General features: G+C 49.2%; 1 protein-coding gene across 3 annotated transcripts in view; it reads left to right on the top strand.

The window, feature by feature from the left end:
* FBLN2 (fibulin 2) overlaps positions 1-23,766 on the top strand; it is a 62,026-nt gene that overhangs the window by 14,224 nt on the left and 24,036 nt on the right. For all 3 annotated transcript variants that reach the window (XM_040491864.1, XM_040491863.1, XM_040491865.1), the window contains exons 2-4: positions 17,313-17,424; positions 18,815-18,944; positions 21,142-21,322. In XM_040491864.1, the coding sequence (XP_040347798.1) occupies positions 17,313-17,424; positions 18,815-18,944; positions 21,142-21,322 (423 nt within the window). The remainder of the gene's footprint in view (positions 1-17,312; positions 17,425-18,814; positions 18,945-21,141; positions 21,323-23,766) is intronic.

The raw sequence follows: 23,766 nt of genomic DNA on the forward strand, positions 1-23,766 counted from the left end.
AGCCCACCTCTCCTGGGCTCCTGGGATGGGCTCATTGCTCTGCTGAGTACTGAGTCGCCAATCCCTTGCAGGCTGCAGGGGGCAGAAGATGGAGGTACGGGGCGGGGGGGGGCGCGGGAGAGATCCGGTAAAGATCTAGGTGGAGTCAGGGCTTGGTGGGGCTGTAGTCCCAAATATGTCAGTTAAGAGAAATGTAAAGTTGCTGGGCAGAGTCACTGGGAATTTGGTTCTGGAAGGGCCCCAGCCTGGCCCTGTGGTATCCCCCCTGGGAATGCTGGGAGCCTGAGATCACAGGTCCGCAGCCCCTCTGCCTCTTCTGGTGACTGAGCCCGGGGCACCCACTGCCTCTTCTCCAGGCAAGATTTCCGCGTCAGCACCGCCACCTGGGGCTTTGCAGGAAACCTTGGTGACACCCTGCTTCCTGTTTGCCTCTAAGAGGAGAAAAAAAAAAAAAAAAAAAAAAAACTGACCCGATTTTTTATGCGATATTTTAATTTTTGTAATTTTTCAACCCATCACTATTTATTAAGGTAAAAATAAACGTTTACCTTGCTCTTATGGAAAAAAAAAAACTGGCCTGGGGAAACCAAAATTGCTTATAGTTAAACCTCTCTTACTAAACTGTATATATGTGTGGTACGTATGGACGGGTAATTAAATCGAACTATCCAGAAAGACCAGTGAAATAGAATTCAGTCCTTTGTAAGATTCAGGTATAGAACAAAATGCCGTCCCGAGAACCAGAATTTCATCAGACTCCTCCGTGAGCAGAAGTCCATAGAGTGTCTTAAGTAGCAGCAGGTTTCTTAAACTCATAACGAAGGAGATGTAATTCACAGTGCTTTTTGAGAAGGAACAGAACACGTCCCGGGTGTCTTGAAGTTCTGGAAGGTCCACACACTTGGTTTGAGGTTGGAGTGATATTGGAAGGCTGCACTTGGGTGGGGGCTGGGAGAGGCCTCCTCCAGGAGCACAGTGAGCGAGGGGTCTCGCCCTTGGGTCTGGTGCCTCTGTGAGCTTCAGCAGGCCATGGACATGGCCGGTAGCCTGGGGTGATCCTGAGCGGAAGGAGGGATAGCTCGTCTCGTGTTTTACATGAAGGCCAGCAGTTGGTGAAGGACCGTGATGGGCATCCGCCCTTGGACACGTGTACTGTTTCAGAAGGCTCTTTGCCATGTTCTAATTCTGGGGTGATCTTCCAATGACGGGTTCATTCTTAGAATGTGAGCTGCCCACTCCTGTGTCCCAGCATATGGACCTTTGTCCTGTCCCTGTTCTGGGAAAGTTATTTTCTCAGAAGATGGGGCTGGTCCCATTCAGCTTTTCAGAGTTTGCCTCAAGGTTCTCTATGTCTGGTGACTCTTTCTACGGTGGCATCCGATAAAAATGATGCCACTTCCTTATACTCCCTTTGTTTGTTTGTTTGTTTTAATTTTATTTATTTTGAGGGAGGGGCAGAGAGAGTGAGGGAGAGAGAGAGAGAGAGAGAGAGAGAGAGAGAGAGAGAGAGAATCCAAGCAGGCTCCATGCTGTCAGCGCAGAGCCTGATGTAGGGCTTGAACTCACAGACCGTGGGACCATGACCTGAGCCAAAATCAAGAGTTGGCGGCTCAACCGACCTAGCCACCCAGATGCCCCTGCATACTCCCTTTGAACAGAACTAAGCTTGTCAAACGTTTTTGCACTGTTCTTGATCAGGAAAGCCTGTTCTTCTGTGCAAGCTACTTTTCTTTTTTTGCACAGAGTTGACTTTTCATCAACCGTAAATGCCTCAGCGAAAATGGCCAGTTAAAATGCAGAAGGCAGGCACACACCCCATCCCACCATCTGCTCCCTGGAAAGCTGTGGAGGGTAGGGCCTGTCCATGGGTCATCCTGCTGCTCAGATACCACCTCCCAAAGCTTCCCAAAGATCATGCTGTGGCCACGTGCCATGGGGCCTCACAGGCCCTCCACATCGCCAAAGCCCACCAGAGAGTCCCCTTCATATCTGTGGCTCTACCAGCCACAACATACCAGCATCCCCGGATTCCACTTGGAACCCGGCCCACACCAGGCAGCTGGGATGGACCCTCAGTGGGGCTGCTCTAAGGGCTCAGGGAAGTCTCAGCCCCCTAATTATATAGGTCTTGCTCCTCTGTCCCCTTTGAGACGGAGTGTGTGTGCACACGTGCGTGTGTATACGTGTGATGGAAGCATTTCAGTCTTGACGCCGTGTATATGGCGTAACTCTAAAAAATAAAGACGCTTCTCTCCAATACTACTGCGTACCATGATCCTACTCTTAACTCAGTTACTAATTCCCTAATGCCATCCAATTCTCAGACCATATTCTTATTCCTCACCTTGTCCCCAAAGTGTATTTTTGCCTAGTTTTGTAAAGTAATATCTAATCAAGGGTGGTTTGGACATTATTTGGTTCATATGTAGTTGTTACATCTTCTGAGTTTCCTTCTTTCTAGAAGTTTGTGCTAAATTATGCCATGGATACTCTTGAGTGTTTGTTTTTTTTAAATTTTTTTTTCAACGTTTTTTTATTTATTTTTGGGACAGAGAGAGACAGAGCATGAACGGGGGAGGGGCAGAGAGAGAGGGAGACACAGAATCAGAAACAGGCTCCAGCCTCCGAGCCATCAGCCCAGAGCCCGACGCGGGGCTCGAACTCACGGACCGCGAGATCGTGACCTGGCTGAAGTCGGACGCTTAACCGACTGCGCCACCCAGGCGCCCCACTCTTGAGTGTTTTTAAGTCTCGATTAATATAACAGTACTCCCTTTACAACTTTTTATTTTCGTATTTTTATTGTATTTATTATGCTCTTTGTCAAGTGCAGCATATGTGAAGCACACAGATCTTAACAGAAGAGCTCAGTGGATTTTCACATAGGAATACACCAGGGCAGCCCCCCACCCCAAATCAAGATATAAAACACTCGAAGCACTTGAGAGTTTTCCTGGTGCCCCTTGTCAGCCATTCCTACTCTCCCTCCCCCGTGGGAACCACGATGCTGACTTTTTTCGCCGTCTTGCCTGTCCTTGAATTTATTTTGTATAATGGGAACCGTGTGGTGTTTTGCATTTAACTTCTTCCACTCAAGATAGCTGGAGACTCACCATGTTGCATATGGCAGTGGTTCGTTTAGCAAGATGGCTCTTTGTTGTTCCATTGTGGAAACAAGTCCTGGTTTATTTTTCTATTCTAGCATGGAGGTCCATTTGGGCCACTATCGGTTTTGGGCTGTGATGAATACAGTTGCTGTGAACGTTTTTATCAAGAGTCTTTGGACAACAGAGGCATTCACGGTGGATAGATACCTAGGAATCAGCTTGCTATGATAAGGGATTTGGTCAGCGTTAGCCGACACTGCCCTTTTTCCAAAGTATATCACCGGCTAGCCTCCCCACCGGCAGTTGCTCTCCATCTTTGCCAACGCTGGATGTTGTCATTCTTTTTCATTGCAGCCAATCTGGTGGCTATGTAGTGATATCTCGTTATGGTTTTAATTTGCATTTTCTCATAACTCATGATGTTGAGCAGATTTTCATATCACTGTTGGCCATTGTGTCGTCGTTTGCTTGTTTTGAAATTGGCCTTCTTTGTCTTGCTGATTCGTGGGAGTTCTTTATTCTGTGTGTCTTTTTTTGGATCACATGTTACCGTATTTTGTTCTGTGACTTTTCTTTCCACTTCCTTCCTTTTTTTTAAGAGAGAGAAAGAGGGTTCATGGGGGCAGGGCAGAGAGAGAGGGGGAGAGAGAGAGAGAGGGAGAGAGAGAGACAGAGAGAGAGAATCTTAAGCAGACTCTATGCCCGGCGAGGAGCCAGAGGTGGGGTTCTATCTCATGACCTGAGCCAAAACCAAGAGTTGGACGCTCAACCAACTGAGCCACCCAGGTGCCCCTCTTTCCACTTTCTTTACAAAAAAAAATTTTGTTTAATGTTTATTCATTTTTGAGACACAGAGAGAGAGACAGAGCATTAGTGGGAGAGGGGTAGAGAGAGAGGGAGACCCAGAATCTAGAGCAGGCTCCAGGCCCCGAGCTGTCAGCACAGAGCTGGACGCAGAGCCTGAATTCAGGAACCGTGAGATCATGACCTGAGCCGTAGTTGGACACTTAACCGACTGAGCCACCCAGGTGCCCCCCTCTTTCCGCTCTCTTAATGATGGTATCTGATGAGTACATTGCAAATGCTGTCTTCTGAGGAACCCAGATCCCTAATTTTAATGAAATCCAAGTTACTGATCTTTACCTTTACGTTAATGTATTTTGTGTCTCTTTACAGAAATCTTTGCCGCAGAATTGTGAAGATATTTTCCTATGTTATGTTCTGGACATTTTAACTTGATTCACCTTTCACATTAGATCATATTTAGATGTGTTTCTTCACGGGGGGGGGGGGGAGTAGGAATCAAAATTCATTCTTTTTTCTTTTTGTAAAACATTTTTATTTTTGAAACAGGGAGAGACAGAGTCTGAGCAGGGGAGGGGCAGAGAGAGAGGAAGACACAGAATCCGAAGCAGGCTCCAGGCTCTGAACTGTCAGCACAGAGCCTGATGCGGGGCTCGAGCTCACAGCCCATTGGTCATGACCTGGGCCTGAAGTCCACCCAGGCGCCCCTTCATTCTTTTTTTCAAATGCATATTCAGCTCATCCAGCACCAGGTGTTGAAAAGACTGTCCTTGTTGGCCTTGTCAGAAATCGAGAAGGGCTGTATACAAGTAGGTCTCTTTTCTGCCCATGGTGACAATGGGGAAGGAGCCTGAGGAGTTGAGGGAGGGCTGCTTCCCTTGGAGCAGCTGCTACAGAGGATCTTGGACTGCCTGCCTCCTTCCTCACCCTCTCCTTTGCTGGCTTCCGCACTATGCTCAGTGGCCCGCAGTCTGGAGGCACCGCTCCCCTAGGATCCTGTGGCTGCTCCTGGCTGCTTATGTGGTCTGGGGCGAGTGGGACCTCCTCTTTGGGCAGCAGACTGCTCCTCTGTAAAATGGGGGTGCGCACAGGAGCCCCTTTCTGGAGCTGAAGGGAAGATGCAGTGAGTTCCAGCAGGGCCCCCACCCCACCCCACCCCCATCCGCCCCTGCAGGCGGCTCAGCCAGAGCAGAGACCAGCCTCCAGCCCATCAGCAAGAGCAGCCAGCCCAGCGCCTGTGACTTGGGCAGATGTGGGCAGGCAGTAAACACCCCCACACAAGGAAGCAGGATGATGGGAGGTGCTGGAAAGGGCACCGGAGGGTGGGGACTGCCCTTCCCGGGTGCTGGGTGGCAGGTGACGGAGGAAGACATCTCGGAGGGGCTGAGTTGGGTGGGCCCTGGTGGGTGGGCTCAGCCCGGGAGCTCCGGTTGTGTGTGGCCATTGTGTCTGTGATCCTGGTGCAGGGACACGGAACTCAGGAATCTTTCTTGTTTGTCCAGTTTGCAGTCACTATAAGAGGATTCCAGGCACTCCCAGGGCCTGCAGGTACCCGCCCCTAAGAATACCAGGCTGCAGGGAGCATCAGAGCTGCAGCACTGGGCTGTTTGCTCAGGCCCCTCAAACATCCTGTCCAAACAGGGCGCTGGCGGAGATGGCCCGCTCATCACCCTCCTGCCAGGTGCACACATTTTTCGGCGGCAATTCCCAAGCACAGTTCTTTAGGGCTTTAATGTCTGGGAGGTGGGGGACTGTCTAGAGGGGTCGCGACCTCTGGGCTGGCTTGTTCAGGGCACCCATTGTCCTGTGATCAAAGGAGGGTATAATCTCCAGAATTCAGGACCTTTTCATCACAGAATGCCTCTTGAATGGGCAGTACCTGCACACGACGGGAAACAGATAAACAATACAAAAGGGGCAGACAGTGAAATGTCAGTTTGCTTCCTCCCTCCCATGGTCGGGTCCTTCCCCAAGCCAACCAATGTCATCGGCATCTCCGAATGTCCTTCCAGAAATATTCCATGTACGTCCGCACATCCCTTTAAAGTGATAGATGGTGACATCTTTACAGCGCTGAGCCTTTTCTTCTTAATGCTTCATAGGACATTCAGAAATTATATCATAGAAATGCAATGAAGTTCTAATTCTTCCTAACATCTGCGTAAGAGTGGACGGATAGAACATCAGTTATTTAATCACTGCCCTCTTGGTGAGATTTGGGTTGTTTCTGGATCTTTGCTGTCACAAATTCAGTTGTGACAAGCATCCCAGTCCTGCATGTTTGAGCCCATGGGGAAGGGGAGTCTGTCAGTTTAGATTTCTGGATGGGGAAGTGCTGGGTCACTTTTTTTTTTTTTTACATTGCAATGCATTTTTTTTTCATTGCAGTAAGATACACATAAGAGTGGCCGTTTGAAATGTTTTGTTTTGTTTCGGTTTTGTTTAGTTTGGTTTTTGAGAGAGAGAGGGTACAAGTGAGGGAGGAGCAGAGAGAGAGAGAGAGAGAGAGAGAGAGAGAGAGAGAGAATTCCACAAGGGGCAGATAGAGGGAGAGGGAGAGGGGGAGAGAGAGAGAGAGAGAGAGAGAGAGAGAGAACCAGGGCTCACCTGAATGAAGCAGGGCTTGAGCTCACCCCAAGTGGGGCTTACACTCATGAGCCCTGAGATCATGGCCTGAGCCAAACTCAAACTCAGATGCGAGCCACCTATGCACCCTGAACTAGCTTTAAGTGTGCAAATCAGTGACACGTGTACATTCACATGGTACATCATCCGTCTCCAGAACATTTTCCTAAACGTCTTCCTAAACTGACATCCTGTGCTCCCCATCCCTCCTCCCCCAGCTCTGGTAACCTCTAGTCTACTTTCTGTCTCTCTGAATTTGCCTATTCTAGGTCCCTATGTAAGTAGAATCATATAATATTTGCCCTTTTATGTCTGGCTAATGTCATTGTTTAGGTCACAATTTAAAAGACTCTCAGACTTTTATTTATTTATTTATTTTTTTAAAGACTCTTAGACTTTAGTCTGAGTCTTAGACTTTTGTAATCATACTACTTAAAAAAAATTTTTTTTTTAAATGTTTATTTTTGAGAGAGAGAAAGACCACAAGCAGGGGAGGGGCAAAGAGAGGGAGAGAGAATCCCAAGCAGGTTCTGTGCTGTCAGCCTCGAGTCCAATGTGGGGCTCGAACCCACAAACCATGAGATCATGACCTGAGCCAAAATCAAGAGTTGGACGCTTAACCGACTGAGCCACCCAGGCGCCCCGCTGTTTCCCTTTCTTGAACTTCATGTAAAAGGCAGTGTGCCGTATTCTTCTGTGATTTGCTTCTTCCCCCCAAGGTCCTGTCTGAGATCCGTCCACGTTGTTGTGTGTGGTTGCAATGCATGTGCTCACATCATGTGGTCCTGTCACAGCTTATTCACCCTTTCTCCTGTGGAGGGGCGCCTGGCTTGTTTCCAGTTCGGGGCTTCTGTTTGTGGGTCTCCAGGTGGAGCCCGTGGGCACCTGTTTCTCCTGGGCGTATACCTGAACGTGAGATCACTGCATCATTGGCTTTGGGTATCTTCCGCTTTAGTAGATGAAGGTGATTGTTTCCCAGAGTGGGTTTGTTCCCCCTCTGCTACTCGGGGATGTCAGAGGCAGGCTCCCTGCCAGAGTCCATGAGGCAGATGGTGGTGGAGTGTTCAGAAGCCAGGATGATGTGATGCTGGCCCACGTCACTGGAGGCCAGAAAGAGGGCCAGGATGTAGCTGTCACGGTGGGAGATGCCCCTCCCGTCCTGTCCACAGTGCTTGCAAATAACCAGCAGGCGAGGGACACTGCACGGCCTCTTGGCCAAGAGCTCAGGCAAGGTGGCAAAGTGGCCAGAAATGAGGGAGTCCGTGAAAGCCCAGAGGAGAGCAAAAAAGGCAGGGAGAGATTGCCGAAAGCCCCATTGGCTACCTGTGCTAAAGGGATTATTGTCCTATCTGCCCCTTTATTAGTCTATTCCTTGCGTTTAAAAAAAATTTTTTTTTAATGTTTATTTATTTTTGAGAGAGAGAGAGACAGAGACAGAGACAGACAGAGTGTGATCATGGGAGGGGCAGAGAGAGGGAGACACAGAATCCGAAGCAGGCTCCAGGCTCTGAGCTGTCGGCCCAGAGCCTGACGCGGGGCTTGAACTCACGAACTGTGAGATCACGACCTGAGCCCAAGTCAGAGGCTTAACCGACTGAGCTAACCGGGCACCCCAGTTCCTTTGTGTTTTAATTAATTAGTTAATTGGGGAGTAGTCCCCAAACACATGCTGTGTGCCAGGGGTAGGGAGGAACCGATTCCTGAGCATCTGTTTTTTGCCAGACACTGAATCTTCTCACCTCCCCACCTTGTGAAGTATGGCAGGGAGAGGTTATTCGCCCATCTTACAGGCGAGGAAATGGAGGCTCAGAGGATGAGTGGCCTGCTGATGTCCCCCAGCCCATGTTCACGGTGATGGTACAGACGTGTCTGGGCCCACTGGGACCCCCGGTAGAAACTGCCGCATAGAGGCGGTGCGGGCAAGGTGGACGGGCCATGGTGTGCCTTCTTTCTCTTTCCTCATTTTCCTAAGCTTGTGCCCGGGGCTGTGTATCTTAAATTCTATTTACACATCTGGAAGATCAAGATAATCATCTGACTTCATGTTGTTGATGTAAGCTTTCCCTGACATGATATACACCAAGGGCCTGGGATACTTCATTCAGCACCAGGCCCTGGGAGCCCTGAGAGGACGTAGACCCAGTCTCGGCTCCCGAGACCCTCTCCGTCTGGTGGCTGAGACAAGCATGTCATCTGAGAGTGACATTACGGTGAAAGCATGTACCGAGTGCTGACGTGAATGAAGCCAGAGGAGGGGGCTGCTGGTCCCCCCGGGGTGGAGGTGGGTGCCAGTGGGAGCTCAGAGGGAGTCATATATGAATTGGCTGGTTAGGGATGGACAGCTGGACAGAGCAGAGAAGGGCATTCCTAACATGGACCAGCATGTGCAAAGACAAAGTGGTAAGGGGAAGCATGTGTAGCTAGGGTACAGGGTGAGAGCTGGGACATGACTCTGGGCTGTGATTGCCACACCAGGGAGGGGTGCTTCATCCCATACGTCAGTGGCCATCCAGTGGGGTCCGTGGACCACAGGTTCCCCGAGCTGACTCTGGACTGGGGAAGGCCAGGGTTAAAAGGCGGAGTAGGGTGGTGTGAAAAGGGTTGGCATAGAGGTTAGTTTAGATACAGGAGTCAGGGAGATCCTCTCTGAGGAGGTGAGAGCCCTGAAGGAGAAAAGCAAGGCAGCCCTGTAGACAGTGGGGTTGGGGCAGGGCACAGGAAAAGGGCAGAGGATTCCAGGCAGAAAGTACAGAACACACAAAAGCCCTGGGGCAGGAATGAGCCCAGGGAGTTCAAGGAGTGGACGGAGTGAGTGAGAAAGAGGGTCAGAGAAAGGAGATGAGGTGAGGCAGTCAGCAGGGCTTTGTAAAGAAGGGATAACAGTTGGGGGCCTGTGGGTCCAGGAGAGACACAGTCTGATTTGTATTTGTGAACTCATTCTGACACCCTCTGGAAAATGGCCTGGAGGAGGATACCCGTGAGAGCAGGGGCCCTGTTGAGCCAAGTGGTGGTGGCAGGGTGAGGGGCCAGGTGGCTGGACTGGGATCACTTCCGAGGTGGCCCCATGAGTGATGGAGGGACGTGAGCAAGGAGGAATTGGCCCGGGAGGGTCCTGAGGTTTCCAGGGGCCCCTCATTGACACAGGGAAGACCCGGGGAAATCAGTTGCCGAACAGATTCTAGCAGTGGGAACACCAGGGAGCATCGGTGGTGGTTCCTTAGCCAGCTGCATGTGTGTGCAAAAAACTACAGCTGGAGACAGATGTGGGGGGAGGGCATCGTGTTGGAGAAGGCACTTGAAGCTCGCAGACTGGATGAGATCAGCCAGGGCCGGGGTGGAGATGGAGAAGGGAAGAAGTAAACCCTAGAACTGGAAATTTGAATGATTGGTGCCTGGGAACTTAAAAAGAACCAGAGGGAAAGACAGAGTCTGGGGAGCTCAGAGGGGGTGGTCAAGGAAGGAGACCTGGAGGAGAGGGCCTCTGGGCCGAGCCTCAAAGCCCTGGGGTAGGGGAGGCGGGTGTGTCTTTTGGACAAGGATACAGGGGTACACATCTTGTTGGGCTTTGCCCGGCTCTGCCTCCCACATCTTGGACAGTGCCGAGCAGCACCAGGCTTGGCCCCTATACGGACTCCCCCTCCTGCTCCAAGTGGGTGGCCCTCCCAGCATAAGGGTTCATGGCCTCTGAGTTCCTTTGTCTGAAACAGGGGGAAGCTGGAGTGGGAAAGGCCAGGGGAGAATGGTGGGAAGTCTGCCAAGCACAGGCTGGAACCTGGCTTCTGATCAAGGAGGGGGCAGGAAGAGAACTCCAGTCGATCCACAGGGAAGCAGCACCCCCTCTCAGGCTGGTTCTGGTTAGATTCTCAGACAGCGCCTTCAGGATCAGCTACATCAAGCAGCCTGTGCCACAGATGTGGGGAAGCTGAGGCCTGGAGAGGGGAAGAGAAGTTAGGAAATTGAGGCTTGGCAGTTCTGGCTCGCCACCTGAGCTGTAAATAAGGCAAATGAGAGTACTCATCGAAACTGTGAGGATGAAAGTGCTTGGACCCGAGCCCAGCTCCCACTTCATTTTAGCTGCTACTGTTACTTCGATAGGGCACCCATCTCATATCAGCTGGCTAAGACCCAGGGATCCACTGTAATCTCCTAATGTCAGTAAGGCAGTCTTGGAGAAGGCTTGGGGCAGTAAGAGTTCTGTCCAGCAAAAGAAAGCTGTGAACTTGAGCTGTGAAGAAAAGGGACAGGCTGCTTGGGTGGAGGGAGCTCCCCATCACCAGAAGTATTTGAGCTAGGCATGACTCCCACGTGCCCGGAGTGTAATGCGAAAGGATTAAGCACGGAATGGTGGCATCACTTTCGGTGGCCACAGAGACACCAGTGCCGTTGTAGAGAAAGAAACAGGCAAGTGGAAAAGTAAGCTCATGAGTAAACAAGATTTCACATAGTGATGAATGCTACTCAAGGAGCCTTGAAAAGGAGTGACGGGGTAAGAGAGTAGCTGGGGCTGATTGGATATGCTGTCTTTGGCCTTACAGGTATTTTACACTTTATTGTATTCAGGTTTTCCTTTGTACTTGTGGCTTTTTTCCCCCCCCCCCCCCCGCCAGCTTTATTGAAACATAGGTGACATACAGTATTGTGTAAGTTTAAGTATACAGTGTGATGATTTGCTCTACATATGCCCTGTGAGGTGATTACAACAATAACACTAACATCCATCACCGCACATAGTTGCCATTTGTTGTTGTTGTTTATGGTGAGAACATTTTAAGATCTACTCTCGTAGCAACTTTCAAGTGTACAAACACCATCCTGGGCATTAGATCACCAGAACTCAGTCATCTTATAACTGGAAGTTTGTGCCCTTTGCCCAACATCTCCCCATCTCCCCAGAGTACCCCCCTGACCCACCCAAACTACTCTGTTCCTTTGAGTTTGGCTTCTTTTGATATCACATATAAGTGAGATCATACAGCATTTATCTTTCTCTAATTTATTTCACTTAGCATAATACCTTCAGAGTCCAAACGTGTTCCTGAAAATGGTAGGATTGCCTTCTTTTTTTTTTAATAGCTGAATAACATTCCATTACACACACATACACACACACTTTCTTTCCATATCTTTCTCCATTCATCCATCAGTGGACACTTAGGTTGCTTCCGTGTCTTGACTATTGTAAATAATGCTGCAATGAACATGGGGGTGCAGATATCTTTTTGAGATTGTGCTTTAATCTCCTTCAGATGTGTACCTGGAAGATTTTGTATATGGAGTTGCTAGACCATAGTTTTTTGTTTGTTGGTTTTGTTTTTGCGGAACCTCCATACTGTTTTCCATAGTGGCTGCACCACTTTACATTCCTACCCACAGTGCAGGAGGGTTCTCTTTTCTCCACATCCTCACCAACACTTGTTATCTTTTGCCTTTTGACATTAGCAACCCTAACAGGTGTGCGGTGACATCTCATTGCAGTTTTGATTTGTATTTCTCCGGTGATGAGTGATGTTGAGCCCCTTTTCACATACCTGTCGACTATTTATATGTCTATTTTGGTCCCTTGCCCATTTTAAAATACAATAATTTTTTTTTTTTGGCTATCATATGAGTTCCTTCTATATTTTGGATATTAGCCCCTTATCAGATATGTGGTTTGCAGATATTTTCTCCCTTTCTGTAACTTGCCTTTTCATTTTATGGATTGTTTCTCTTGCTGTAGGAGCTTTTTAGTTTGGTGTCATCCTACCTGTTGATTTTTTGCTTTTGTTGCTTGTGTGTTCATGTCATTACCAAAAACTCGTTGCCAAGACTAGTGTCAAGAATCTTTGCCCGTGTTTTCTCCTAGGACTTGTACAATTTCAGGTCTTACGTTTAAATGTTTAATCCATTTTGAGTTGATGTTTTAGAGGAAAACATATTTTTTTAAAAATTTATTTTAGAGAAAGAGATCAAGAGAGACAGAGTGTGGGCAGGGATGGGGAGGCTGATGGAGAGAGAGAAAATCTTAAGTAGGCTCCATGATTAGCGTGGAGCCTGACATGGGCCTTGATCCCGCCACCACAAAGTCACAACCTGAGCTGAAATCAAGAGTCAGAGGCTCAACCCAATGAACCACCCAAGCACCCTAAGTTGATTTTTGTATATGGTGTGAGGTAGGGTCCATTTTCATTCTTCTGTGGATTTTACTTCTGAAGAAGGCTCTCTTTATCCTAAAATTATTTTCTTAGGTTTCTTCTAATCCTGCCTTTGGATTTGGACTTTATTTTTGTGTGTAGTGTGAAGTAGGTCCCAACATTGTATATTCAGTCCTTTCCACACTGAGTTTGAATGCCACCATTATCACATACTAAATTCCCTAATGTATATCGTTCTGTTTCTAAATTCTGTTGTTTCATTGATCTCCTCGTAACTTTAGTTATTGGAACTTTCAAGTATGCTCTTCTTTTCTTTTCAGAATTTTTCCTGGGTATTCTTAGACATTTCTTGTTTTGGATGAATCTTAGAATCTTAGCCTGACAAGTTTCATGATAAATTGTGTTGGGATTTTGGGTTGCATTGAATTTGTAGATTAAATGGAGGAGAATTGACATCTTTTAAGGTACTGAATCTTCCCACCTCCCTGTCCAGCCTCATGATATATATTTCTAATAAAATACATTGTTATATCTTTTAGACAATTAAATTTTTTTATTCATGTGGAGTTAGCATGTTTATGATGGATTTATTTCTAGGTTTGTTTCTGTTTTGAATGGAATTTTTTTCTACTACTTTCCTATTTAATCGTTGCTCTTGTATAGGAAAGCCACTAAACGGAGTACGTTGGTTTTGATTTTGGCTACCACATAATAATAATTATTATTAATTAGTATTCATTTGAGTACTGTGTGAGTTTTGATTCCTTTGGATTTTCTAGAAAGATGAAACCATAACATCTACAAATAATGACCATCATCTCTCTGTAAAATTTTTTTTTGCTGTTTGTTTATTTTTGAGAGAGAGAGAGAGAGAGAGAGAGAGACAGAGCACAGGTGGGAGAGGGGCAGAGAGAGAAGGAGGCACAGAATCCGAGTCTGTGCTGAGCTGTCAGCACAGAGCCTGATGTAGGGATTGAACTCACGAACCGCGAGATCATGATCTGAGCCAAAGTTGGATTGAGCTGCCCATCATCTCTTTGTTTCTATTTCTACTGCCTCTTTTTTTTCTCTTGCTTTATTGTAGCTGCTAGTATCTATCTCTAAGACAATACCAATTAGAGTGTTGTAGGCATTTTTTCGTATCTCTCACTTCAGTGAGGCAGGCGTCTAATGTTGAGTTTGTTTCTGGTTGTTATTAAGAATTGTTTTCATTCCTCCTGGTACAGCCCTCAGGTTGTTACTGAAATTTATTTTCCCTCTTTTAAGGAACGGGACTTGAAACTTAGAAGAGTTCAATAACTTGAAATGCCCACTCAGGGGATGAAACTGATGATTCTTAGTGAGCTGTCACTCTTTTCCTGGAACCTTGCAGGCTGCTGACATCCCTTGGTACATTTATTCCTCAGCTCTGCTGGGTTCTGTGACCTGCTCAAAGACATTTAGAGAGTCTTCGTAGGTTTCAGTGGTTGTGCAGCTAAGGGTTTTCATAGCAGAGAAGGACATGGAGTCTTTAGAGAGAAAAAAATGCCTACACATGGTTGCACAAAGAGGTGGACCCAGGCTCAAAGTTATTCTGTGACACCCTGCTGCCCCCCAGCTTGCATGTAGGTATTCTAGACGAGCTTTGCTTTGTTTTTTAAAATTATTATTCAAGTATAATAGCATACCGTGTTATATTAGTTTCAGGTGTACAAAATATCTATTCAACAATACTGTGCATTGTTCAGAGCACCATAAATGTAGTCACCATACTATGTTATTACAACATTATCCACCGTATCCCCTATGTCATACTTTTCATCTCTGTTTATTTTGTAGCTGGAAATTTGTGACTTGTAATTCTCTTCATTATCCCACCCACCCCACCTGTCTCCCCTCTGGCAGCCACCAGTTTGTTCTCTGTGTTTAAGAGTCTGTTTTCTTTGGGTTTTTTTGTTTGTTCATTTGGTGTGTGTGTGTGTGTGTGTGTGTGTGTGTGTTTACATTCCACATGTAAGTGAAATCACATGGTATTTGTCTTTCTTGGTCTGAGTTATTCCACTTAGCATAATGCCCTTTAGATCCATCCATATTATTGCAAATGGCAAGATCTCATTCTTTTTTTAGGGCTGAGTAATATTCCATTATATATAGATGTACATATAGGTTGCTTCCATATCTTGGCTACTATAAATAATGCTGCAATAAACAGAGGGGTGTTTCAAATTAGTGTTTTGTTTTCTTTAGGTAGATACCCAGTAGTGGAATTACTGGACCATAGGCTATTTCTATTTTTAATTTTTTAAGGAAACTCCATATTATTTTCCACAGCGGCTGTACCACTTTGCATTCCCTTTTGGGAACCCCTTTGGGTTCCCTTTTCTCCACATCCTCGCCAGTGGTTGTTATTTCTTGTGTTTTTCTAATATTGTGGTTATGATTTGCATTTGCCTTATGATTAGTGATGTTGAGCACCTTTTCATGTGTCTTTTGGCTTAGATGTGATTTATCTTAGCATTTATTTTTAGATCTCAGAGCCAAATGGTTGGGTGAATTGTACTCATCTCTGGCACCTTACATGTTATTGTCTCTGTAAGACTCTCTCTTGTTTTATTTATGTATATATTCCCTTTTGGCCCTTGTCCCCATCGCCAACTTCTGCCCCACCCGAGGTAAATGTTCTCTTCTGTTTAATTTGCATGTGTGTGTGTGTGTTTTTTTTTTTTAATTTTTTTTTTCCAACGTTTATTTATTTTTGGGACAGAGAGAGACAGAGCATGAACGGGGGAGGGGCAGAGAGAGAGGGAGACACAGAATCGGAAACAGGCTCCAGGCTCTGAGCCATCAGCCCAGAGCCTGATGCGGGGCTCGAACTCACGGACCGCGAGATCGTGACCTGGCTGAAGTCGGACGCTTAACTGACTGCGCCACCCAGGCGTCCCGTGCATGTGTGTGTTTTTAATTTATGTGCAAAAACATATTATAATTTTGTGTGCAATATTTTTAATTTGTGTAATAGATCTCATTTGGTTTTTTCCTCCCTCTCCCTCTCCCCCCCCCACCCCCAGCGCTCTGTTTTGTGCGCTTCCACATTGCTGTATGTGTGTCCAGCTTCATGTTGTTGGGTGTACGTCTATTCTATTATTTCTGACAGCTGTGGAGTCCTCCATGGAGCACGTCCCCAAAATCTATTCATCCACTTCTCCACTGATGAACACCTAGGCTGCCTCCAACCCCTTTCCACAAATGGTGCCAAAGCATTGCATCCTTGTAGTGAGCCTGGGGGAGGACTTTCCTGGCATGCACAGCCAGGAGCAAGACCACTGGGGTCAGGACGAGGTATATACTTAATTGTGTCAGCAGTACCTCATCTCCTTCCAGACTGGCTGTGCCGGTGACCCCTTCTGTCCCCAGGGCAGGAGTGTTCCCACCTGTGCCTGGCATGCATTGCTTTTTAAAATTTTTCTAGTTTACTGGGGCGCCTGGGTGGCGCAGTCGGTTAAGCGTCCGACTTCAGCCAGGTCACGATCTCGCGGTCCGTGAGTTCGAGCCCCGCGTCAGGCTCTGGGCTGATGGCTCAGAGCCTGGAGCCTGTTTCGGATTCTGTGTCTCCCTCTCTCTCTGCCCCTCCCCCGTTCATGCTCTGTCTCTCTCTGTCCCAAAAATAAATAAACGTTGAAAAAAAAAATAAAATTTTTCTAGTTTAATATTAATTTTCAGGAGATTATTATGTTTTCTCACTGGCAATTCTTTGCCAGTTTTTTTTAAAGTTTATTTATTTTGAAAGAGAGAGAGAGAGCACACACGCACATGAGCAGGGGAAGGGCAGAGAAAGAGGGAGCGAGAGAAAATCGCAAGCAGGCTTTGTACTGTCAGTGCAGAGCCTGATGTGGGGCTTGATCTCATGAACCATGAGATTGTGACCTGAGCTGAAATCAAGAGTTAGACACTTAATCAGCTGAGCCACCCGGACGTCCTGCCAGTTTTAGACATTCCAGAAATGCCTCCTAACCTGTCAGCAGTCTCTTCTATTTGTCTATGGGGTTCTTTTTTATACAGTTTGAATTTGGGGGTGGGCAAATTCATCTGTTTTTTTAAGCTGTGGTCTGTGTCTTTCAGTTTTAACACATTCCCCTACCTCTGCCTCCTCCTTCTCTCCCCAGGCACAAATATTTCCCCCACGAACTTTCCCGGACGAGTTTTAAACTTCCTTCACTGCTGCTGTTGCTCCTTATGCCTTGTCTTGTCTTGGTGTCGTAGGTCAAGTTCCTTAGAAGCAGAGCCTGACTTGAGGGTTTTGTGCGTGTGGTGGTTCATTTGGAGAAGCTGCCTGGGGAGGGGGCAGGGAAGGAGCTGACCAATGTTCTCCATCCCACAGGAAGCTCCACAGGGCTGTCCCCTTAGAGGCAGGGCTGGGCTTTTGTACCCCCACTCATCCCGTATTGGCCATACTTCCCCGCCTCCTCCCCCGTGGGGTTGACTTAACCTCGCAGGCAGCTCTCTGAAGAAGGTCGTCCTTGTGGGCTGGGGGTGAGTGAGTCTCCAGCCCAGTAACGGGGGTCTGGACAGCACCAGCAACATCCACCTGCTTGCTGGCCCTGAGAGACCTTGGAACCAGATGCCTCCTCCACAGTAGTGACTCTGCCTATGTTGCCACCCACAGTCTCCACGAAGGATCTGATCGAGACGTGCTGTGCAGCTGGACAGCAGTGGGCCATCGACAACGACGAGTGCCTGGAAATCCCCGAGAGTGGCGCTGAGGGTGACGCCTGCAGGTAGGGGTGGGCACGCTGGAGCAGGAAGAGCTGCCCATTCGCCTTTTCCAGATCCCTGCCTGCTTTGGCCCCCGGGGCCCCGGCAGTGCAAGGTGAGCACGAGTCTCACCTGTCTCCGGGTGTACAGGGGCAGTTGGGTTGTGGCTGCTGTGAGCCTGCTAGCTGGCTTTCTCCAGGTGTGGAGAGCCCAAGCCTGGCTGCAGGAGTAAGCTAAGCACGTACTTTTGTAGCTGGACTGATGAGCAGAGTAAAAAGATCCTACAATTTGGAGCAAGTGTTAAAGAACCACTATCATCCAGGAACGGTTGGGTGCCTCACTCACTGTATGTTGCCCTTGCTGCTGGGGCAGTGCTTGGCCCGCACGGGCTTTTCGTGCTACCCTGGGGTCTCCAAAAGGCTGGCCTCTCACTGTCCTCTGCTGCCTGTGTTGATTGTTTCTTCTGACTCGCATTGTCTGCAAAGGAAGAATTTATACCCTTGTCCCTTCGGTGCCAGGCCCCGGAGACGTCTCGGCCGGCCATTCACCTCCTTTTCCCCAAGGATGCCTTCTTTTCCAACCTACTGTTTTTCTAGACAATGAAGGCAAGGTTCAGAGAGGTGGTATGACTTACCCAAAGCCACACGGCTCCCCAGGAGCACGGCCAGGGTTAGACCCCCTGTCACTTAATGTCTGGACCACTGTGCGCCCTTTGGAAACATTTAAGTTCTAGCCTTGGCTCTTTCCTTTACCTTCTGTCATTGCACCAGTTCAGGAGCTACTTAGGAGTTAGAGAATGTTATCACTCAGGAGTTTTGAGCTTAGGGGCCCTGAGAGTGTGCTTGTGTTGTCTTGTGATGGGAAACTCACTCCTTCATAGATAGACAGTCCCATCACTGAACAGCTCCCACTGCGACATGCCCTTTCCCAAGTGAGGCTGAACCCCACCTCCCTGTGAGCCCCCCTATTAGTGTGCTGGCTCGTCAACTACCTCTGCTCGGGGTAGCCCTATAGACCCTGGGAGGCATGGCCAGGGAGCCTGGAGGCTACTCTCTTGTGGGCTGAGCTGCCCTCTGCTTCCTGGGGTTGAGTCCCCCTGTCTTTCTCAGCCCTGTGGGGACCTCAGGATGCTGACCCCCTCCCACATTGGTCAGGAATAGACAGCATGGAGTCTGGTGGGCTCCAGGCCCCGAGTGTTCCTGGTTAAGCTCAGAAATAGAACGCGTGTTCTTGGGTGGGGGATGGGCTAGCTTTGCTGATGCCCCTGCCACCAGCATTGGTCTTGCTTGCAGTGGGTCTTGGGAGGGGCTTCCTTCTCTGAGCCTCAGTTTCCTCCTCTGTGAAATGGGATCTGTGATCCCTCCTGGATGGGGGCAGGCGCTCGGGTGCGGCTGACGCACACCTCTGTTGCAGGACAGCCCAGAAGCACTGCTGCGTGTCCTACTTGAAGGAAAAGAGCTGCATGGCTGGCGTCATGGGGGCCAAGGAGGGCGAGGCCTGTGGGGCTGAGGACAACGACACCTGTGGCGTCTCCTTGTACAAGGCAAGCCCGACCTGCGGCATTCGTAGCCTGGGCCCGAGGTCCTTGAGGGCTGGGGCGTCAGGCTCCCTGGGGGACTCCCCCATAGGGAGTGACACTCTTGCCTGGGGTTGGGGTGGGGGGCCTCTTCATCTGTACAGAAAACGTCATCGGTTATTATAGCGGCCAATTGAGGCAGGAAATATTTATTCAACACCAGCATGTGCCAGGCTGTCCTAGGCATTAAGGATGCAAAAATGAGTAACACGTGAAAATTCCTGCCCCCGGAGGGCTTTCTGTTTCTTTTTTTTTTTACTTTGTGTGTCCAGCTCATTTCACTTAGCATCTTGTCCCCACGGTCACCCATGTCGTAGCATGTGTTAGACTGTCTTTCCTTCTCAAGGTGAAATAACACTTCGTTGTACAGAAGTAACACAGTTCATTCAGTCTTCTGTCAGTGGGCACTGACAGCTGCCTGGTACCCTTTGTGAATAATGCTGCTGTGAACTTGGGGGTAAGAAGAGCCTTCCTTGAGGACAGAAGGCATTTCCATTTCCACTGCATTGGCTAGAACTTAGCCCGGTGGCCACACCTAGCATCAAGGGAGGCTGGGGAACGCAGTCGGTATTCTGGGGAGGTCGTGTGTCCATTGAATGTCAGGAGGAAGGGGAAACAGACCGTGGGGGTGGACAGCTGACTGTCTGCAGCAGGGGCCGAGAGCAAACCTAAGGCTGTAGAACAGTCTCAGGAACAAACCACGGAAGGAGGTGTTTGCGGGAGACTGGGAGAGAGAGGAAGGGAAGGAGTGGAAAGAAGCCTGTGTCACGAGCCCGGATGACTGTGACAAGGGGGGCACCATTTGGGAGAGGATTTGGACTTTGATTTTTGTCATGTTGGGGCCAATTTCCTAACAACTGTTATTAGGGAAAGGACTTTGGTGCCAGGCAAGTTTGGCATTCCACTGTGTGTGTTCGACCCCGGACCAGTCCTCTTTTCTAGGCCTCAGCTTCTCCATCTGTAAAGTGGGGCTAATAATCCCCGTCTTCTGGGGTGGCTGTGAGGGTCAGAGATAATGCAAACTATTAAGGACATGGTGGCTGTGCTCACCATTGGGAAGTGCAGGTCTGGAGAATCCATGAGCTATTGCTACATAACACACCAGCCCAAAGCTTAGTGGCTTATGCCTCACTTAACTCATGAGTTAACTCATGAGTTGCTGACCTAGGCCATGCTCAGCTGATCTGGCTGGGCTCGCTTACCCGTCTGCCACAAGCCGATGGCTCTCCTGGCACCGCTCTGGGATGATGACGGCTGTGCCAGCTTTTCTTTGCTGCATGTGGTCTCTCAACCTCCAGTAGCCTAACCTGGGCTTATTCCGTTAGTGGCTGGGTTCCAACACCGGGCGTAGAAATGTGCAAGGCCTTTTGAGGCCCAATCAAGCCGTTGGGACATAGATTCTCTCCTTTGAAGGAGAAACTGAGCTATCACATTGCAAAGACAGCAGAACAGTGAAGAGTGAACGAACGGGGCTGTTGTTGTAATCCATCTACCACAGGAATTTCAACAGATTAAATATTTTGTTTTTGGAGGTAGACAGTTTGGGATGGGGTGGATCTATGTGATACCTTCAGGTACCCAGGCTTCTGCTTCTCTGCACAGTCATCTTCAGCTTGTAGCTTCCATCTTCCAGGTTACTTCATGACCCTGGATAGCTGCTGGGGTTCCAGCCATCACACCAACCAAAATCAAGGAAAGAGAAGAGCAAAAGAGATACACTTCCAAGCTGAGTCAGCTCTAGTTTAAAGCTCTCCTGAAAGCATCATATCACTCCTGTCTCTAACTTCAAGGGAAATTCTGTCTTTTAGGGGGCCTGAGTAGAACTGGGTTCTGCTAGTCAATATTGGTGTGTGGGGGGGTGGGTATGTCTGGGGTTAGTTTGTGGTTCTTTTCATAGGTGGCCAATTGTTAATTATTGCAAAAAGCTTATATTGGCCCTGCTTTGAGCCAGACATGGGAAGTGGAGACAGGGAGCACTGCTCTCAGGGAGCACATACGGGGCCGGAAGAAATAAGACAAGGATGAATTCATCCCAGCCCCCGAGCCTGGACCCAGGCTGTGCCCTGGGGGCCCTGAGTGAGTCCCATGGGCTCACGGTCTGTGAGGAAGGCAGATGGGCTCTGAGGGGCCAGAGTGTGGGCAGTGATGGCCCCTCTCCTTCCAGCAATGCTGTGACTGCTGTGGGCTGGGACTCCGTGTGCGGGCCGAGGGCCACTCGTGCGAGTCGAACCCCAACCTGGGCTACCCCTGCAACCACGTCATGCTCTCCTGCTGTGAGGGTGAAGACCCCCTCATTGTGCCCGAGGTCCGCTGGCCTCTGGAACCCGAAGCCGTACCGCGGAGAGGTGAGTGCTGCCCACTGGGCCACGGTGTGTAGGCCAGTTGAGTGAGAGGCAGAGAGAGCTTTGGGGGCTTCTGGCCAAGGTCGGATGCCCTCTTGCCTCCTGTAGGAACCTTGTGTGTACTGTCACCTGTGGCTTGAGGCACAAGTTCAGCTCTTAGGTAGAGTTCTTCTGTAGCCTCCAGTGGTGACTCTGCCCTATTATTTCTGAGATGGTAATCGAATACAGCTATGCATGTACTCCAGCCACCAAACCACCAACCCCCTACCACCTTTCCACTCTCCACTCACCCACCCTCCCATGTCTTTGTTCATCCACACATCCATATGTCTTCCTTCCCGTCCGCTCTTTTATCCATCCATCCATCTCACCATCCCCTGCACATTCTCCTGGCCCCTGGTCCATTCCTCCATCCATTCATCCTTCCAGTACACCATCCATTCCTCTGTCCCTTATCTATCCACTCACACATCAATCTTTGCATCAATTTGTTTACTCACCCATCTACTTACCCAGCAGCCCATCCACTTACCTTCTGCCCGTCCATCCATCCATCCATCCATCCATCCATCCATCACCCATCCATCATCCATCCATCATCCATCCATCCATCACCCATCCATCACCCATCCATCATCCATCCATCCATCCATCATCTATCTGCTTTCTGCTCATGTATTCACCTACCAGCCCAGCCAGGAAACCTTTTACTCATCCATTCATTCATTTACCCTTCCTTTATCCATGTGTTCTCCATCCCTCTCACTGTGCCATTCTGTGTCTTCAGGGTACAGGATATAACCAGTATAGAGAATGCATTCATAAATGTTGCCCTGCCCACCTGATCAGCCCCTTCAGACCAGCCCTGTCTTTTCTACCTATATTCTCAGTGCTCGGCCCCTGAGAGTCACTCGCCAATAACTGAATGGATTATGGGTTTGTTTGGTGGCCTTCCCTTCACCACCACAAGCCCTCTGAGGGCTGACCAGCACTGTGCCCTCTTCCTCTGTGTCCCTGTTCCCAAACAGCCATAGGCTATGGGTATGAGAACTCTGGTGCCAGTGCAGAGCTTGGAGCTGTTTGCTGCTGCCTGAGCCCTCAGTGTCTCCGGGGTCTCCTCCTTCTTCTGACCTCCACGTGCTGTGGTCACTGTTCTAGGTGCCATGTCCAGCTTCTGTCACCCTAGCCAGGGATGTCTTCTAGACTCATGACCGTTAGCCTCCACTGTGCCTGTGGGCCAGCAGGAGCCTGACGCAGTGTCCCAGTGAACCCACAGAGACTCCACTAAGAGGGAGTGGCTAGCCTTACCAGGCTAGTGTGGACACTGATCTGTGTCCAGTCCAAGGAAATACCATTCGCTGGGGTTGGCTGTAGGGGCCTGTTGTAGCAGTGTGAAGGTCTGGTGAGTACCCAGAAGTGTTTGGTTCAAGGTGAAGTTTGGGAGGAAGGTAGGCTTCAGGAGTCACAAGACGGGGACAGGGTTAGTCAGGGTCCAGATGCAGAGGTACATGTTCCTGTCCTCTAGTGGGGAACTGGTGTATAACCTGGGCCTTAGGGGACGTAGATGGCAGGGTCAAGTTGACCTGGGTTCCAGCCCTGCTCAGGTGACCTTGGGCAAAATCATTTTGCTCCTCTGAGCCTCAGTTTCCCCCCTGCCAGGAGGATTGTTTGAAGAGCATGCTGATGAGGGTGGGCTGAACATGAATCCTAGAAATGCTGCCCAGGGTGTGGCATGCTTATTGGAGCCCGGGCCCAAGTCTGTCTGCTGCCCACCCATAGTGCCAGGACTCCGGGCTGGACCACCAGCCATCACGGCCCCACCTGCATGTGCCAGGCCAGGGCTGACCGGGCTGGAGCGCAGTGTAAGCATCCTCAGTACAAAACATGTTTATCAGATGTGACCTCACGCAGTTGGTCTCTTGTGGGGCTCAGCTGTCTGGGGCTAGTGAGCAAGGCTGAAGCCCCATGCCGACTAGGAATGTGGAGGGCTGCGGGCCCCCTTCCCTTCCCCATCCTATTACTGTTATATGAAGAGCTTCCAGTGCAGCTCAACCCCGGGAGCCTTCTTTGCCACAGTCACCTGCTCCCCACTGTAGCCTGGGGAGGCATGGAGAGACCCAGTACTGCCCAAGTGACAAGGCTAAGGGAGGCCTGAGTAAGAGTTCAGATCTCTGTTTGACAGAACACATGTTTGGGATCTTTCTGTTGCTAGAGGTGGTCCTCCCAGATGTCACTGAGACTAGGGGTCTGGATCCAGTTCAACACTTTAGCCAAAGCTTCCTGAGGACTGTTGTGGGCCTGGCCCTGTCATGTTGCAGGGCACAAAGACTTGGACCTGGCTCTGATGGGTGCATTCTTGTTGCTGGAGGTCTGTTCCTTCATCCATCCATCCATCCATCCATCCATCCATCCATCCATCCATCCTTCCCTGCATTCATCATCTATCA

The sequence above is a fragment of the Herpailurus yagouaroundi genome, unplaced genomic scaffold, assembly GCF_014898765.1.
Source record: "Herpailurus yagouaroundi ecotype Mexico unplaced genomic scaffold, PumYag 183, whole genome shotgun sequence".
Lineage (NCBI taxonomy): Eukaryota > Metazoa > Chordata > Mammalia > Carnivora > Felidae > Herpailurus > Herpailurus yagouaroundi.